The sequence below is a fragment of the Salvia hispanica genome, chromosome 1 (assembly GCF_029641045.1).
Source record: "Salvia hispanica isolate PSC_SH4W2 chromosome 1, Shi_PSC_v1, whole genome shotgun sequence".
NCBI lineage: Eukaryota > Viridiplantae > Streptophyta > Magnoliopsida > Lamiales > Lamiaceae > Salvia > Salvia hispanica.
In genome coordinates, this window is record NC_142692.1 from 8,808,736 (window position 1) to 8,828,645 (window position 19,910).

The 19,910-nt window shown below is 32.8% G+C and overlaps 2 protein-coding genes and 1 long non-coding RNA gene across 4 annotated transcripts; 2 read left to right on the forward strand and 1 right to left on the reverse strand.

Annotated features, from left to right (window-relative positions):
- Positions 1 to 8,257: 8,257 nt before the first annotated feature.
- LOC125219669 (GDSL esterase/lipase At5g45670-like) lies at positions 8,258 to 10,199 on the forward strand. The gene is made up of 4 exons (XM_048121715.2): positions 8,258 to 8,700; positions 9,106 to 9,342; positions 9,478 to 9,730; positions 9,853 to 10,199. Exons 1-4 carry the CDS (start codon positions 8,302 to 8,304, stop codon positions 10,083 to 10,085), a joined length of 1,122 nt encoding a protein of 373 aa, XP_047977672.1. The 5' UTR covers positions 8,258 to 8,301; the 3' UTR covers positions 10,086 to 10,199.
- Positions 10,200 to 10,930: 731 nt separating this feature from the next.
- LOC125219663 (lectin protein kinase family protein) lies at positions 10,931 to 13,729 on the forward strand. 2 transcript variants are annotated; one of them, XM_048121707.2, is made up of 2 exons: positions 10,931 to 11,956; positions 12,191 to 13,729. In XM_048121707.2, exons 1-2 carry the CDS (start codon positions 11,091 to 11,093, stop codon positions 13,506 to 13,508), a joined length of 2,184 nt encoding a protein of 727 aa, XP_047977664.1. In that variant the 5' UTR covers positions 10,931 to 11,090; the 3' UTR covers positions 13,509 to 13,729. The 2 variants fall into 2 exon arrangements, with proteins under 2 accessions (XP_047977664.1, XP_088918846.1); XM_089062720.1 differs by having other exon boundaries at positions 10,931 to 13,729.
- Positions 13,730 to 16,367: 2,638 nt separating this feature from the next.
- On the reverse strand, positions 16,368 to 17,474 carry LOC125217647 (uncharacterized). Its single transcript, XR_007175780.2, has 2 exons — positions 17,417 to 17,474; positions 16,368 to 16,597 (listed from the first exon to the last, which is right to left on the reverse strand). It is a non-coding gene; the product is annotated as an uncharacterized LOC125217647 (long non-coding RNA).
- Positions 17,475 to 19,910: the final 2,436 nt, after the last annotated feature.

Genomic DNA, 19,910 nt, shown 5'->3' on the forward strand with positions numbered 1-19,910 from the left:
ATTGCGATTTGCCGTCTTACCATCCTTCATTAAGTTCATGCATGTACCATCGTCAAAATAAATATTGCAGTAAATGCACACCTACCTCTTATTATTAGAGTGTAAACTATTGTACCAATCTCAGGAGATAAATATCGTATAGTTACAAAATTATATTGTTGCCACATATAATGTTGGTTGTATAAATTAACTAACTCAAAATATTAACTAATTTTATATATGCTTGGTGTCACATTGATATAATTTTCAAACTAGCGTTTGGACCTCAAAATTTCGTGTCATAAATTTTGGAAATGGGTGATGAGAATTTATAATCTAGTTCTTGGTTTTCCTCCAAACAACAAGGCAATTATGGACTTTGAAGGCAGCAAATAAAAAGAAGCACACATTAAAAAAAATAAAAAACAAAATGTTAAAAATAAGTTGAGATTTTATCATAAAAGACATGATAATAAATATATACACCCTCGTCTCACTTAAAATGTTCCACTTTTCTTTTTAATTTGTCTCACTCAAGATGTCCACTTTTTATATTTGAAAATAAATTTTTCTCTCTTTTCTCCTCATTAAAATTATCCAACTACATTTTCTCTCTATTTACTCTAGCTAACAACTAGGGCTGGCAATTTTTGACACGACACGATAACACGACACGAACCGGCACGAAATTAATGGGTTTGGGTCAGAGCTTATCGTGTTCGTGTCCTTATCGGGTCGACCCATTAAGGACACGAAAATTTCGTGTCGTGTTCGTGTCGGGTTCGTGTTATCCGTTAACAATGCGTGTTCGTGTCGTGTTCGTGTTATCCGTTAACACATAATATTTTAATATTATTATTCTTATTAACACATAATATTTTAATATTATTATTCTTATTATTTTCATTTTTTAATACTTATTTTCGTGTCATTAATGGGTTCGTGTCGTGTTCGTGTCGTGTTGACCCGAAACGGTTTGTGTCGTTAATGGGTTCGTGTCGTGTTCGTGTCTGAGGGTAGCGGGTCGTGTTCGTGTTCGTGTTTGAGGTTTTCTTAACGGGTCGTGTTCGTGTTTGTTGTTATCGTGTTCGTCGTTATCGTGTCGACACGATAACGATCCGACACGCACGATTTGCCACCCCTACCTAACAACTCTTCCTAAACCTCGTGTACTAAAAAAATTGACATCTTGAGTAGGATGAAGGGAGTATCTAAAAGTTTAATAATTTATTGAAGAGGCGTATTTCCTATAATTGTGTGCATGCATATATTGTTGTTGACTTGTAGTAGTAAGTAGTTATTGCCCGAAATCAAAATTTTGTCCTATAATTGTGTGCATGCATATATTATTGTAGAGTTGTAGTAGTAAGTAGTTATTGCCCGAAATCAAAATTTTGAAGGCGAATACATCTTCATGCGATTTTTTTAAATTTATATTTATTTGATACAAAAAGTACTATACCAATTAAGATTGTGACATTAAAACATAAAGAATTATGTCATTAAAATAAAATGAAAAGCCTTGGGACCAAAAAAATTTATGCCATGTTTGCTACATTAAAAACACAAAAAGTTGTGACATTAAACGTATACAAAAAATTTGGTAAGGAATTAATGTCGCAAAAGTTTTGCTATTTCCAAAAGGGACCTCTCCACCTCCGATGCAGAAATGTACAACACGAGGAACCTATGCCATTTAACAATTTTTATTACTGTCAGAAATCAGAATGAGCTTTGACTTCATATGCGACATAATTTATTACATTCTGCAATGGTAATTATGGAACCGAACTGCACCTAGTGTGTTGGGTATTCGGTTAGTCCATTAGATGCTAAACAACCACATTATGGTTAATTCATAAGGTTATATTAGTAAATTTAAGTATTAATTATATATTAAAATATTAATTGCAGATAGTGGAGAAATTAGAATGACTTTATTAACCCTCTGCCCCATTTTCGTTTTTTTCAAAATTTCCCTCTTTTCTTAGTTTTCAAAATTTGAATTAAAGTTATACATTAATTACAATTTTTATAGTTTCAATAACCGAAATTTAATGCACAAATCTTTTAATGGTATTAACTTCAAAAATTAACTAAAAAATCTCTACTACACTAGCTACAGAGCAACTTATTTGTTTTTAATTTTTTTATAATCTTCTCTCATTGACATATTTCCTAATTGTTTTTAAATTTTTTATATATTTATTGCAAGTCACTCTAATGACTAATTATCGTTTCTCTCATTTTTTTTTCTGTTTTTTATTTTTCATAAGTACACTAATATGCAATTATATTTTCATAGTTCAATAATATACTATAGTAGGAGTACTAATTTTTTTCATATTTTGATACTAAGTCTAAAGTTAACAATTTTATGGAGGTGGGTGTTTGTTTGGATTTTGATTTTGTCACCAGGATTGTTTTTACAAATAAAATAGTTAAATAAAAATAATTCAATGATTAATCGATTTATTTTGCAATATTAGAGCTTGATTGTACTAAAAAATTATTTTATAAAACAATAATGTAATTAGGATTTCTTTTGCAAACTAAATAGTTTTATGAGAATATTTGACTTATTAATCTATTTATCTTGTATTATTAAATCTTTATCACAAAAAAAAAATTTAAAAAACGAATTAAATAGGATTTCTCTTACGGACTAAAATAGTTAGATATAAATAATTCACTAACCATACTACTATATACTATGTGTTATTAGATCTTGTACATACTAAAAAAGTTATTATATCAAACACTTATGTCATTAGAATTCCTTTCATGGCAGGTTACTGAACTATAATGTTTGAATCAAAGTAGTACTAGTATCAAACCAAATTGAGAAAAGGTAAATGTACATGAATGTACCGTGTACGTAATATTCTTAAATTTTTGAATTTAATTGAATTTGATTAAAATTTAGTTTTGTTATCTATTGTATTATATAGCAATAAGAATGAAGTGATAAAAAAAATTTATGTCAAATCGTAACATGATTTCGAGCTTGATTCGAACTAATTATGCAATATTTAGTAAAAAAAATAAATTCTTTTTCTCAAATTTACAAATATTTAAGTTAAAATTTTAAATTTTTTTCGAAATGTTGAAATGATTAGTATGAAAGTTATTTTAAATCAACTAATATTTATATATCAATTTTCAATTAAAATGTTAAATAAAGTTCGATTATGCACGTTCATCGCTACCCAACAAAAATTTGTATCAAAATAGACACTAAACTTTTGTTTCTTTCCAATAAAGTATTAATCTCTTTTTTTTTATTATAAATATTTCAAAAGTTATTTTTCTTCGAAAAATTATTTACCTAATTTAACTCGATCAAATAGATTCCAAAGTAATTATGCATAAACCAAAATAATTAAGTACTCCAGGTAGTTTTATCTATTTTACTGTATAAAAAAAGTATACGTATAATATTCTTACTATTTGCAAACAGAAAAATTTAATAATTTAAATATAGTACGTATATATGCGTATGCATACCGTTTTTTAATATGACAAGTTTTACAAATCTAAATTTAATTTTATAATATTAATTGAATATTATATTTTTGTAATATCTTTAATTTTGACTCATTTTTCACGAAAATCTTTATATTTAATTAACAGTAAATAGTGAATTAATAATAATTTTATTTGTCATAGATCAGTAAATAACTAAAGTGTAAAGAATTTGAACAGATTTATATAGTAAAAACAACTATATAGGAATAGTATCCTACTTAAAAAAGAATAGAAGTTTGATAATATATTTTGATAAAAAATTTTGTTTAGAAAGGTATATTGCACATTTTGAGAAGGTATAAACATTATATACAAGTACTTTTGAATCGAACACTAATGGTATTATAATATCTTTACGCACCAAACAACTGGATGGAAATAATTAACCAATTGTTCTGTCTATTTTCCAATATTGATTTTAAAGTATATTAATAAATTATTTAAATTAAATGTTAATGTCATTAGGATTTCTTTTACAAACCAAATAATTGGATGAGAAAATTTACCAGTTGATCTATTTATTTTTGTGATATTAGATCTCAAACACATTATAAAAATTTCTTTATTAAAAATCTAATGTTATTAGGATTTTTTTACAAACCAAATAATTGAATAAGAATATTTTATAGCTTAATATTTCTATATTTGTGATAGGAGTATTAAATTTCAAGCACATTAAAATAATTATTTAATGAAATATAAACTTTATTAGAATTTCTCTTATAAATCAAATAATTAAATGAGGATAATTCATTAGAATTAAATCTATTTATAAAATGTCAAATATATTTAAAAAATCATTAGTCAAACATTAGTATTTATTTTTAATATAAAATAGTTGGATGATTATGTGAACATTGTTTATTGAGATTAAACAATTACGGTTGAAATAAATATATATATATTGGTATTTGACATGCTTGTCTACAATTAAGGAGAATTCTGCTTGGGAGGAAAAGGGAATTTGGATGAGAGGGAAAAGAAATGCAAACAGGCGCAATTTGTGAAAAAAGAGTTGAGAGACCCGCGATTTCCACTTAAAAAGAGTGAAGGGTATAAAAGTAAACTTATTACTTGCTAAACCAGAAATTAAAAAGAAAACCAGTTTTTTTTCTATTAAACCAGTTTATGGTTGTACGTAATGTGGCTACCTAACTTTTCCCTATCAATAAACCGATAATACGAATCGAACAAAATTGATTATTAACTAATTCATATTGATTTTTTTTGGTTTGATTACTATTAGTAGTATTTTAAAAGAAGTTTGATTATCAATTATAGCTGAATAATATAAAAAGACTAAATAAGTGTGTTGATAAATATAATTTTGTTAGAGCCGGTTCGGTCGGTTCGGTTTATAGGAATATATCTCATGATTAAATATATATACTATTATGTTTGGTCTTAAATATATATACTATTATGTTTGGTTCATAAGATTGAATTTCACAACTATTCTATATGGATAATTATATAATAGTGAATCATAGCAACCAAACAACACTTAGTTATATATTGCAAAATATTACGTAGCTCACTAGTAAAATGCGTGTAATATTGTTGGGTTATAAACTTATCTCACATCAGATGAGCGAGACCTTTTAGAGTGATCCGAAAATAAATTCGTGTGAGTTTGGCTTCACCCAAAACGAACAATATCAAACAATATGCAAGACTATCCATACAAGTATATTTCCTAAGCACATGGCCATATGATTTCATAACCCATTTATTTATTTATATAATTATATGGCCATCTGATTTCAACAAGTGTATTTCCTAAGCACATGGGCCATGTCCATATGATTTCATAACTTATTTATTTATATAATTATATAAATCATTTTCTATTTATAATATCTCATCCTTTGAATAATATTCACTTTCCAATTAAAAATTAGGGTTATCCGAATTGTTAAATATGGCTCAACGTTGAAATGATTTACAATTTTATGAAATCCGTTTAAGTATTCAAGTTTTCTTAACACAAGAGCTAGTTTACCCATATATAATTTTGTCTTCCTGGATTCTTTTTCCTTTTTGCATTTGGAATGAGTTAAAACAAGGCGTTGAAAAGCAAATGATATGAAACAATTTTGAATGAACATGTTTAGGGTAATAATCATATATACTTGAGATCTTCAATCAGGCAAATCAATGTACCCTAAATAATCTACTAAACATTATTAAAGTCTGTATCGTGAGCTCTAATAGTTTAGGCTAGTTTATTTATTTACACATATGTAAGACTTTTTTGGATTATACAAAGAAGGCTTTGAATCATCATAAAAATCACAAGTGATGGGATTAGATTCGAGTTGAGTACTTGAATGCAATTATAAGGGGTAGTTATACTTTACGACCCTACAATTAGGTCGCGTTGCAAGATTGTATAACCTTTAAATTTCTTAAAATCATAACATCATGAAACAAAATGCACGTATGGTTCGGATCGGGGTTTGAAATTCTAACTCAAACCTGACGCAAAAATTTGGTGTGAGTTTTTTTCTCATCCATTTCTCGATTTATGCATATCTCATTCTTGCGCAGGGCCATGCTAATTTTTTTATGTATCGTTCTAATTTTATTGGATATTCCAAATGGCCGTTTTTCTTCATCCAAGCATCAATATGACACTAAAAACACTAGTATCTTTAAAGAACACAAAAATCGAGACGCAATTATCTATATTAATTTTTTTTCAAAAATAACAATAATTTAGAACACAAAATAAAACGTTTCTAAATTAATGATAAATTAACTTGTTCTTTTGCTATTTTAGGACATTTCATTTGCAACCTTTAATTTAAGTTGGGACACCTACAATAAGAATATTTTTTAAAGCGTTTGGTAATATATTTAGAAACACAACTTAGGTCTTAATTGTATTAAAAATGTCCTTATAATTTATTTTTATTTTTATTTTTATTTTATTGTAGTGCGACATCGAATTTGGATCTCCATGCACGCTATGATTTTACCCAAATTACACGTAGACATCGTGAACCATATTTATAATATTTTCAAAAGCACAAACTGATCGTAGATTTATTAATTGCTAGTATATAAGTTTGTGATGTCATGGAATATAACAAACTTGCAATTTCAAGGGATATATAATATGTAATTAAATGCATTCCCTAAAATAGGAAGTAGTTACGTACGCAGTAGGAAAATCAAGTTCCATATTGTCTAAAATAAATGCTTCATTTTATTTTTAGTATATTATCAACTTGCACTTACTCAACTATAATAGTATTAATTAAATGCAAAAGTTGACTAATTATTTGGATACATACATTTATCCAATGTGCAAATCCAATAAGATTTATTTGCAGTTGATTTTCCTGATTAAAAAATCAGGACGCATAATGGACACACACAGAACGTATAATACAATATATCATTATTAAATTAGAGAAGACTGTAATTCAATCAAAGACTTTGAAGAAACGATTTTCTAATTCGGCTGCTGGAGATTGTATTGATTGATTATTTGAATCCATTTGATAGAGTATTAACTAAATGCAATTTTTCTCTTTTGCAAAAAATATTATACCTTCTTGATTTAGGCAATTTTATTTCTCGAGGAATTGCAAATTGAGTTGGAATAAATATAGGGCAATTACGTAAACAATTAGTAGTACAATTTTTTTCTTTCTTTCTTGCGGTTGATGCATTCTATGGGTAGTGTATGAGATGGATAATAGAAAAATAATACTCCCTCCGCTATCCACATTCTAAGTAACACATTTTTTTGAATGTATCATTTTAAATGACACATTTATAAAAACAGAACATCACTCTCTCTACTTTCTCCCTCCCTCTTACCTTGTTTTCTCTATTTAACTCATAAAACAACAATAGATAAATCTCATGTCGAAAAAGAAATGTTCCACTTAAAATGGAATAGAGGGAGTACTACTATACGTCTATACACATGATATTTGTGTTCATCTGCATCTACTTCGTTTTTATATCTCGACGAAATTGCCTCCATTCTAATTTCTATAAAAGGAAAAAAACTATTTTAACACAGTAATATTACGTGTTTTTAAAGAAGTCCCAAGTATCAAATCTAACACGCCAACACTTTTATTTTTGGTGCGCAAAAATCGGCTGGATTTCGTGTTATTTTTGCTAAAATATATTAATAACGTTACACTAATAGCATTTGGAAAACAAAATTATACTAATAGCCACTTATTTTCTACTAGAGGGATATTAATAGCTATTTTTCTTAGTCAATATATAAATAGTAATCAAATGTTTTAAAAATTTAAATGTCAGCCAAACTATATAGCTAGTATCTTACCAAAATATCCTATACAAGTTAAAATATAAAAATAATTCAAGTCGAAGGGTTAATCAAACTCATCCAATTTTGATTTTTACATGAATTTGCAATGATATTCCACAAAATCGTTCAATTCGTATGTTTGTGGTGGCATGAACTATTGATTTTTGTATTAACATGTTTTATAATTTCGTTAAAAATAAAATAGTTTATTTACTGAGAAAGTGGCGAGATTTTATGAACTTTGATTATTAGCAATATGTATGAAGTAACAAAGAAAAATGACTATTTTTTTTACCATTTCTAGGAACTTGATACTGTACAGGTTACTTGACTAATTCTAGACGGTCAACAGAGTTAGAAACCCGAAATTATTTTATTTTAATTTAAAGTATAATTTACTAATTTTACGTCCTTTTCCACCTCTATAAATAGACATCAAAGATCACCAAACCTACATATCACCTGTCCAAATTGAGCAAGACCACCTCAATCAAATGATCATGATCATGTCCCAAAATCTCTCACTCTTTTGTGTCTTTCTCATTTTTGGCTTGTTGACACCATCAACTTGTCTCAACACACCGAAAAAAGGTTACAAAACCAAAGGCATGTTTGTTTTTGGGAGTTCATTAGTTGACAATGGCAACAACAATTTCCTTGCAAACTCCTTAGCCAAGGCAGATTTCTCCCCATATGGAGTTGATTTCCCTCTTGGCCCTTCTGGAAGGTTCACCAATGGAGAAAATGTGATTGACATTTTGGGGAAGAAACTGAAAATCCCTGACTACATCCCACCTTTCACTGATCCCTCAACAAGGGGGACCAAGATAGTGCGAGGTGTCAACTTTGCTTCTGGTGGTTCTGGGATTCTTGATGCTACCGGTGCTCTTGCTGTTAGTCTCTTATCTCTCTCTCTCTCTCTCTCTCTCTCTTGATGCTTTGGATGTGTTGCATATTGATTTTTTTAGGACTAGCTTTTCTTTTTAAGAAAAGTTACAAATTCAGTCTGGTTTTGGTTTTAGCAAAAATCCGAACCCAAATCCGAATACTTACCCCTGGTTTTTCCTCTATGCATTGATAGTAGGTGGTGAACTCATGTGATCCAGTCACATGATCATTTTCAATGTTTTATATGTTAGGAATGTTGGTTGTAGAGTTTAAAAAGAATGTGTTGTAACAATAAAGTTTACTTGATTAAAATATGAACACACTATAAGGAATCATGGTCCACCAAGAAGCTGCATTTTCTTGAAAAAGAATGGTTTTTTAATGCTTCTACAAATTCCAATTTTATTCAGGGAAATGTGACCAGTTTGAATCAGCAAATCAACAATTTTGAGAAGGTGACTCTACCAGAACTTGAGCTGCAATTGGGGAGCAATAACAGCAAAGAAATTCTGTCTAAATTCTTGTTTGTGGTTGGAAGTGGAGGAAATGACTACTCACTGAATTACTTTCTGGGGTTGGCCGGCAGTAATGTCAGTCTTGAAGCATTTACTAACACTCTGACATCCACTCTCTCTACCCAACTCAAGGTATTAACATTTCTTTAAGCTTTTAATGCAAGTTACTTAGGGTGTTTAAGTTATTAATTAGATTTCTTGTAATGTTGTTTTTAGCTTTCATGCACTTTTTTAGTGTCTATATGTTTTACATTTTGTGTTATGCAGAGGTTGCACGAGTTGGGGGCACGGAAGTTCGTGCTGATGGCGATCAATCCGAATGGCTGCAGTCCGATGGCCTTGGCCAGGGTCCCGACACAAGAGGGGTGTGTGGAGAATCTGAACAGAGCATCTGTTATGTTCAATGCCAACTTGAAGAACTTGGTGGATGATATCCGGCCTCAAATGCCCGGGTCTAATCTTGTTTTCGTCAATGCTTACAAGATGATGAGTGATATAATCAGATTTCCTAGATCTAGAGGTATATCTTTTCTTCTTGTTCATCACAAAGTGGTTTCTCCTGTCAAGCATCAGTTTCTAGTTAAATATTTTTAATTGTGGTTTAACATACTCTAAAAGGCTGAATCTTTTATTGTCAATAAGGTTTCCGCGAAGCAAGTAGTGCGTGCTGCGAAGTAAGGCAGGTGAGTGAAGGCGGGACGGGCATCTTGTGCAAGAGAGGAGGCTCGATTTGCCCCAACAGAAGTGAATATGTGTTTTTTGATGGATTGCATCCAACAGAAGCTGTAAATGTTGTTATTGCAACCAAGGCTTTCTCTTCCCCACTGAGAGATGAGGTCTACCCTTTTAACGTCAGGAAGCTCTCACAAATTTAAGGCTTTTCCTACTTCTGTCACGTTCATTGTAAAACTTGGTATTGTTAATAAAAGGATGGAATCCTCTGATTTCCTCATCCTCAATTAATCACAAGCTGGTTTAAGGTTACTTTCCGAGCCCTTCATGCTTTGGACGAGGCTATTTATGGTGTATGATATATGAGCTAAAAACAAACCATAATTTTGAAGTTAGTTGAAAATTAACTACTTGTTGTTGGAAAAGTGAAAAGTCAACCAAGAAAGGACTAACAATTCCAAAAGGAAAAATAACAACAGTGCTTAATACTATTATAGTTGAAATATCAACGAAGGAATTAAAGACTACATATTTCAAAAGCACACTCATTTCAAATCACCCACCATTAGTGTGGAAGTGTGTGGAAAAGATGACATTTTTTTCCTTTAAGGATATCTGGATGGTCTTTGCTTGAGTTTTTTGTGGTATCACCTCCAAATGAAAACCTGCAATTAATTTCATTACTTGTATAGTCATGTGGTCCATTCCAAGAAAAGGAATTGACTCACAGGTTTACCTCACTTTTAGAGATTTGGAAAATCAATATAAAAAAGAAAGACACGTGTTTTGTTATTTTGCTGGATTCAATCTTAAAGGTTTAGTTGAGCTTACTATTCTTGAAACTGTTTATAAGTCAAGCTGTGGGTCTTGCTTTTTGACAATAAGGTTCTTAGAAAGTGACTAGAATTATAATTCCTCAAAACCATTATTAGTCACCCATTTATTATCTAGAAAAGTACAAAAATATCCACAAAATTCCATGCATTTCCCTCACTTGCAATTGTTTAAATGCTGATTTTGTAAATCTTGGTGGAAGGGTGTTTAAGAGCTTCCAAATTTTGGGTCCCATCTCATAAATATCATTCACTAATACAGAATACAATTGCATTATTGCAAATCCATTGTTTGCAGCTGTGTTTCTGTTGCTTATGTTTTTAACCTAGCCATAACATAAGGATCTGCAGAAAGTTTGGGAAAAAATAAAAAAAATGGAGCTGTCATCATTGAATATTTTCATGCTGTTTTTCATCTTGTTTTCAGCTACATCTACAGCACAAGATATTCCTCCTGGCTCAACTCTTTATGCCTCAAATCCACAGCAATCATGGGCTTCTCCCAATAAATCTTTCACTCTTTCCTTCATTCAACAACCCAAAAATGTCTACTTTGCTGCCATCACCTACAACAGTGTTCCTATCTGGAAAGCTGGTGGTGATCCGGGTGGCGCTGTCAATTCCTCAGCCGAGCTGAGGTTTCTGCAAGACGGAAACCTCCAGCTAGTTGTGGTTGTGGGTCCCACGACGTCGTTGGTGTGGCAGTCCAATACCTCTAGACAAGGTATCAACTCTGCCTCACTTGACAACTCCGGCAACTTCATGCTCAAGAGTGGAAATGTTTCTGTTTGGACAACCTTTGACAATCCCACTGATACTATTGTGCCTGAGCAGAATTTCACGACTGGAAACGTCTTACGTTGTGGATTCTACTCTTTTCGCTTGTTGAGTTCAGGTAAAATATCTCTGAGATGGAACAATTCTGTTGAGTATTACACATATAGAGGGATCAATGTGACCAGTGATTTGAATGTGAGCTCACCTAGTTTAGCTATGCAGCCTGAGGGAATACTGTCCCTTCTCGATCCGTTGCTCTTGAACAATGTCTTAATGGCTCGAGGTAGTGATTATGGCGATTCGAGTGATGGTATCCTGAGGTTTGTGAAGTTGGATTGTGATGGGAATATGAGGATGTATAGCTCTGCATTGAGTGATGGAGTTGGAAACAGAGTTGTGAGGTGGACTGCTGTGAGTGATCAGTGTGAGGTTTTCGGGTTCTGTGGAAGCTACGGAGTCTGCAGGTACGATGAAGCAGACCAAGTCCCCACGTGTGGATGCCCTTCTAGAAACTTTGATCCCATTGATCCTAATGATGGCAGGAAAGGTTGTAGAATGATAGGTGATATAAAGAGCTGTCAGACAACAGTGCTGGCTTTGAACAATACCTTGTTCTTGACTTACCCTCCTCAGATTGATTCTGATTATTTCACAGCAAATATCAGAGCATGTAGGTCTAACTGCCTTGTTGATTCCAGGTGTGTTGCTTCGAGTTCAATGGCTGATGGAACGGGCGCTTGTTATATGAAAAGATCGGATTTCATCAGTGGCCACCACTCACCAATCCTCACCAGCACGTCGTATGTGAAGGTGTGTGATCCGGCCCTGCCTAATCCTCCGTTTTCTTTAAGAAACCATGAGGGGGGATCTGCAGGGCTCAAGATTGGTGTCATAGTGTTGGGGAGTGGTTTGCTTATAGTCATTTTAATTGGAGTGTTTCTGTGGATTACATGTAGAGGTAAGCAAAGTTATGAGAGTTTGGTATCTGAGTACTCCTTTTCAGACTATGCATCTGGTGTTCCTGTGCATTTCTCTTACAAGAAGCTCCAGCAGTTGACAAAAGGGTTCGTGGAGAAGCTCGGAGAAGGTGGATTCGGGTCTGTTTATAAAGGAGTTTTGTCGAACAAAGTAGTTGTTGCTGTGAAGCAGCTAGAGGGGATAGGTCAAGGGGAGAAGCAGTTCAGAATGGAGGTAGCTACAATTAGTAGCACTCATCACTTGAATCTTGTGAGATTGGTTGGTTTTTGCTCTGAGGGAAAGCATAGGTTGCTTGTTTATGAGTTCATGAAGAATGGCTCTCTTGACAGCTTTCTCTTTCCCTCGCTGTCATCGGGTGAGAAGGTGTTGGGTTGGGCTTGTAGATACAGCATTGCCTTAGGCACGGCGAAGGGGATGACGTACCTTCATGAAGAGTGTCGCGACTGCATTCTCCACTGCGATATAAAGCCAGAGAACATACTCTTGGATGAGAACTACAATGCAAGAATCTCTGATTTCGGGCTAGCAAGGCTGTTGAACTTGAATGATCATAAGCATAGGAGCCTGATCACGGTGAGGGGAACGAGAGGGTACTTGGCTCCTGAGTGGATAGCTAACCTTCCGGTGACTTCCAAAGCCGATGTGTACAGCTATGGCATGGTGCTGCTGGAGATTGTGAGTGGGAGGAGGAACTTTGAGGTCTCTCCTGAGACGAACAACAGAAGGTTCTCGTTGTGGGCATACGAGGAGTTTGAGAAGGGAAATGTGGGAGCAGTTGTTGACAGAAGGCTAGTGGAGAGTGAGATTGATTTTGTGCAAGCAACGAGGGTGCTGCAGGTGAGCTTCTGGTGCATTCAAGAACACCCGTCGTTTAGGCCTACGATGGGGAAGGTTGTGCAGATGCTTGAAGGGATTGCTGATGTGCAGAAACCACCTCCACCCTTGTTCTTGAGTGATGGATCAGCTCAATCTTCTGTTGTGATTTCATCAGTTTCGTCGTCCCAAATGGTGGCTGTTTCATCATTGGCTTCGTCCTGAATGCTCAAGTTTGGGTTGAGAGCTGTGGGGACATGATCATCTTTTGATTGAACATCTTGGTTTAGTTTAATTATGTAGTTGATTGCTTAATCCTGATTTTCTCCTGTCTGAAGCTGATATAGGATTCTTGGAATAGTGAGTGCTTGAATAGAAGAATTCAAGCAACAAGTGTTTTTTGGACAGTTTAGATTAAAAGGAGTTTTTAGTGGCCTTTTCCCATACGTAATATGCAGCTATCGGGTTGCCTCGTCAAATAGTACTTCATTCATAAAAGAGAATCTTTATTAGTAAAACATATCTAGAGGTTCTTGTAGAATATTTTATAGGGGAGCGTTAGGGTTCTATTTACCTTTAGTGTTTATTTCCTTTTTAATATTATCCATTAGATTAGAGATGTGGACGGTCAAGATGAAGACTAAATAACTAATCCTGTGTTGCATTATTTGTCTTAATTTATTTGTGCATTATGAGGGTATATGAGTAAAATTCTACTGGATGATACGCGTTTCAAAACGGAAATAGCGATAATTAAGTGGGATTTTCAAACCTTCCAACTGTTCTCTCTCTCTCCCACTCCATTCCATCAACCCACGATGAACCCTCTTCTCCACCATTTAAACTACGCTGAAACCCTAGCCGCCTCTCAAACCCACCGACAAACCACCAAAAACGTCGTTTTTTGGCGTGAAAAGCTTTGTCGTTCGATGATTCGCAGTGCTGAAGTTCCGATTTTTAGTTGCGTGGGCTGATTGAGTTCCGATTTTCAGTCGCACAGGCCGATTGAGTTTCGATTTGCAACAAGGTGGGTTGCTAAAGTTCTGATTTTGTTTAAGAAACACTTTTAAGCGTCGATTGTCAACATTTATGAGACCACATAGTAGACAATTCACTGTTTTTAGAGTCGATTTACCTTTTTTGCAATAATGCACAGAAGTTTTGGTCGATTTCTCTGTGAAAAATGAAATGGTGCTCATTTGATTTAGGGTTCTGACCATTACTGAAGGTTTTAGTTGATTAATGAGTTATATTTGGTTTTTTGTTTGATTCTTGCGGGTGAAACTTTACTGATTTCGTCGATTTTTCTGTAAATAACGAGTTTGTGTTCAGTTTGTTTATGATTCTGTCCATTATTGACGATTTTGGTTGATTATTGAGTTATAGCTGTGTTTTTGTCATTTTGGTTGACGAAATTTTACTGATTTTGATCGATTTCGTTGGTGTGTCTGACATAACCTCAATGACGAAAAGAGGCAGTTCCTTCAAAAGCCAACCAACACAGACTACATGTGATAAATCTCTTGCATTCATCTTGAATTTGTTCAAATCTGAAATTGAGCATTATTTGTTTTTTTTTTTACATTATTGTACACTGGTGTATGGGCATTGGTTGTTAAATTATAATAAGTAGTGGTATATTTGAATTTATGAATTATTTGCTTGATGTGGTACATTACTAAGCAGTTTCTTGAATTTTTGGTTTTTTATGCATGTCATAGATGTACATTATTTAGCTGATATTATGCATTAGTTAGTTAAAATTGTACATTATTGAGTAATGGTGTCTAAGCATTAGAATATAAGTTAAACTATGCATTGGTTAAATTTGATTTTATGCATTATTTACTCATTTTTTAAATATTAATTAGCAAGATTTGTGCATTAGAGAATACTCATGTGATACATCTCTGTGTCTTATTTTGGACAGCAACTAAGCAGCGTCGGGTTGATTTTGAGGAAGCGGTAGACGATGTTCTTCCAAGGGTTTAAGATTCTCAGTGTTTGATTGTATGGAGTGAAGGGGTTGGCAGCGGAAGCGCTCACATAAATCAATTACATAATAATTCTGATCTATTTAGCGGATTATTTAGACAAATTATATTCGCGTAATTATCACATGTATCATGCTCATAACTCAAATAAAATATGCTTTAAATTAATTGAAACCTAAAACATGCTTTTCTAGGGTTTAGCCATTATACCTTGAAGATTTTCCAAAGAATAGAAGATAGCTAGCACCTTCTCCACGTGAAGATCTTTAGTACAAAACCACGGATCTTCTGACTGGTTCCCGGACTGTGAACTGATATCAGGGTGGGCTGATCTCGCCAGTGCACTAGGACTTAAATAGAGAAGACAGAAATCATTTCCCACGGAGGAGAAAAATTCGACCACTACTAGGAGTATAGGGGGCCGAAAATTTTGAGTAAAAATACAAGTGTATTTTCTGTCTCCTTTATTCTCCTATTTATAATAAGTCACATATTGGGCCCAGACAGAGATCTATGGAAGGCTTTGGATATGGGCTCCTCCAATTAGCTTTTTACTAATTAAATTAAACCCAATTTAATATAAGCTTGAAATTGGAATATTACGAGCAGCCACTACAGAAGTAATATTGCACTCCCCATCCAAATCCGAAATTACAAGTACTTCGGGTTTCCATTACTTTATATTTATTTCCTGCGCTTAAGATAGAAACATCCATTAATCAATTATTGTCTGCTATGGACTTAATTAATTAATATCTTATTTATTCCAAGAGAGGACTCAACAAGAAAATCTTATTTATTATTCATAGAGTAATTAAACTCCAACTAGCTAGGTTCCGAATAATAAAACCTTATTTCAAGCTTCTCTTGAGGATGTTATCAAACGAGACTCACCTCGCGCACGATTCAACATAATAGCAATCCTAGCACCGCTAGATATTAATCACCACTACCCAATATACCAGGCTTATTGGGTTGCGAAAAACCCGCACCATTTGGGGTAAGTCAAAGTAGTGCATAATCAATACCGTATGCTCAATGTCACACCTCAACCCCTATGACTTATGCACTTACTATAAATAAATTCAAATTTCCAAAAGCACACATATTATAAAATTTCAAAACCAACATTTATCAAGTACATATTTCAAACTTTCTAAACTGTAGTAGGACCTTCTCACTACTCTATAGATTATACATTTATCTACATGCAAAAATGATGAGGAGGAGAAGGTTGCCAAAACGCGTCAGCCGCCAAACCTGATAACACGTAGTTCCTACGACCAATCGTCAACCAAAAACCTCACTAATCTCTTATTCCTGAAAAATATTAGTGGTTTATATGAGCCACAACTCAGTATATATAAACCATACTTTTAATTTCAAATCACAAAAATCAAACATATTCTCTAGCCACAATATTCAACAATAAACAACATATATTAAAAATAATTCGTATAGCTATGCATTATGCTACTCTGTTCAGTTTATTATTCTGTGACAAATCAAGCCTGGTGGTATCTGCCCGGGATTCCTCTATGACCCGAAGGTCCCTCTGTAATTGGACTCATAGGTCCCTCTGTATTTGACCCGAAGGTCCCTCTATATTGGACTCATAGGTCCCTCTGTATTTGGACTCATAGACCCCTCTAAAATTTCAGATCCAGTGCAAGGCTGTCACAGATCCTCTTTAATCACATGATTCATGTACTTTCAAAACCCCATGTAGCATATATCAATGTCATCAACTACATATCTATATTATATTCAATCAAATAATTCCAACATAATATATAAAACATATCCATACAAATTTCACACCATATAATTCAATTACTCATTCAAATTCAACAATTAGCAATCACTCAAATATCACATATAAAATTAAAAGTGTGATTTATACACACCTGATTATGATAGGTAAATTTATTGAGCTCCTGATTCTGATTCTTACTTTATAACTATCGATCCTATAAATTTTTAAATGCAGGATTTAATTAGGATGAAAAAAATAACTATACAACTAACATCTACCTAGAATCAAAATATATATACCATCGTATATTAAATAAAACATACGACTAAAAATAAGTGTGTTACGTGCAGATTGTATCTTAATTAAATTTATCATCTACTTACCAAAATTTTTCTCTATACTTTTCCGTACTTCCTCTAAACTCTCTCAAAACCCTTTCTTTTTTTATAAATGATAAACAATATAAATATTTGTACACAAATATATACATCGGCTATTTTACCGACTTATGCTAATTAAAATAATCTCTTAAGTACAAGTGTCATATACTATGCTAACTATTCAACACGTAACCCATATAAATAATAATATAAGAATGTAGTACATTATACTAACCAAAACGTACATGAACAATTTATTTAGCACATGTAGCTTTTAATTCAAATGCATATATATATATATATATATATATAATATTTTTAAGTACGTATATCAATACTAGTAATATATGGTACACATGCACATATATTTAAATAATTATGGAATTTATACACTAACTTAATTATATAGTATATACACATTCATATTTAAAATTTTCGTGAATTAAAATTATCTATACATTTGATTATACCGAATCAATCATAAAAATAAATATATTCTCTATGACATACTTAATATCTCTGTAGTATAAATGACAATATAATATGCAATATGATAATATGCAAAATAATGCAGCTTTCGGGTTAGGGATGTCACACTCAATGCTAACGTACATTGATTGAGAAATAATTTACGAGACCTCGTCTTTCAGTAGATAGCATAAAGACTGTCTCGTTGTTAGATCCATTCAGTGCTATACCACACCAACGTCATCTTATTTCAGTAAGGATTAGAAATAATCGGACTGACATTGCAACCTTTCACGATAGGTAGTCTAAGCCTATCTAGGTTGTGTAATTATTCTTTTTCTTTGTTTAGAACTGACCGTGTTAGCTTAAAGTGAACGACGCCCACAGCCGGTCTACTAAAACAAAGACTTAGACTTTGTTAAGTTACTTATACATTTAAATATGCAATAAACATCCATTAAATGTAAAACATAACAATGACAAAAATAATCTATTTATTCATTTGGAAAATAAAATAAGAGTTTTAACAGTATTCAATCACTCGAAAGGTGATTTCTAGTATACAAACTCTAACATGGAGCAAGTTTAATTTACTCCCCAAGAGTTTAGCAATCCCGTGGGCTAGGGTGTACTATGGAGTAAGTAACACAACCGTCGGCAAAGTCCACGAGTTCCAGTCATACCTCTAGGGTTTAGTTATCATATACGTTAGGGTAGTTTTAACTGATAAACATAATGTACAAATATTCCCGTGTAATGGATTTTATTTTCTTAGTAATGGACGATTTTCGTGTCCTGTAATGTATATGTTTTTGAGACGTTTTTGTTCTGATTTTATGAGTAATTTTATATTATAAACATAATGTGAAACTATTTCAGTCAGGGACGGATCCAGCATGTATCAAGAAGGGGCAAATGCCCCTCCTCCATTTTCCTCACATATATATAATTTATATAATATAAAATTTATATAGTTTAATTTCTCACTAATTGCCCCATCTAAAATACTTGAATTTTGCCTATATATATTTTTGCCCCTCCCAGTATAAATTCCTGGCTCCGTCCCTGATTTCAGTGTAATGAATTTTATTTACTCAGTAATGGACGATTTATGTCCTGTAATCTATATGTTTATGAGACGTTTTTGTCGTGATTTTATGAGTAGTTTTAACTGATAAACATAATGTACAAATATTTCAGTGTAATGAATTTTATTTACTTAATAATGGACGATTTGTGTCCTGTAGTAATGGACGATCTGTACATTATTCACTTATTCGTGCACATTATTGGATACTATTAGTACATTATTTACTGTACCAAATCTTAAACGCATTAAAAAATGAAATTTAATTCATATTGTGGTGCTGTAACCTAGCCCCATGGGTTGCTAAACCCAAGATGAATGATTCAAACTCTCTGCCCTTTGTGATGGTTCCGTTTGTGAGTGGGTACTACAACCTAGCCTCATGGATTGCTGAACCCAAAGGGTATGGATTCAACTCTCGCAAACATTAAATACTTACACAGGTACACCATTTAGTATTACACATGTACATTAAAGGGCACTTGGCTTACATCGTTTAGTTCTACTTAGCCTAAACATTATTCCATGAAACACGTACATAATTCAAAAATGAATTTTGATGTATGGGTTAGTAATATGACCTAGCCCTATGGATTACTAAACCCTATTGGAATGGTTCTAACTCCCTTCCCGTAGTCAAGGTTTTGTTAGTGAGACAGTACTATACCCTAGCCCCATGGATTGCTAAACCCTTTGGAGAATGGATTAACTTCTGTCACACATTAAACCCATTATAATGTGCATTATTTAAATACGGCATATACATTATACAACACTATATAAAATCACAAAAAAACGGCTCAACAAACATATACATTACAGATCAGAAATCGTCCATTACAGAGTAAAAAATAACCATTAAACAGTAATATGTGTACATTATGTTTATCAATTCAAACTACTCCCTAGCCGAGATGATATCTAAACCCTAGAGGAATGACT

Coding starts and splice junctions, on each gene's coding strand:
- LOC125219669 (XM_048121715.2), top strand. CDS start 8,302: ATGATCATGATCATGTCCCAAAATCTCTCACTCTTTTGTGTCTTTCTC. Junction 8,701..9,105: donor ATGCTACCGGTGCTCTTGCT/GTTAGTCTCTTA, acceptor AATTTTATTCAG/GGAAATGTGACCAGTTTGAA. Junction 9,731..9,852: donor CAGATTTCCTAGATCTAGAG/GTATATCTTTTC, acceptor ATTGTCAATAAG/GTTTCCGCGAAGCAAGTAGT.
- LOC125219663 (XM_089062720.1), top strand. CDS start 11,091: ATGGAGCTGTCATCATTGAATATTTTCATGCTGTTTTTCATCTTGTTT.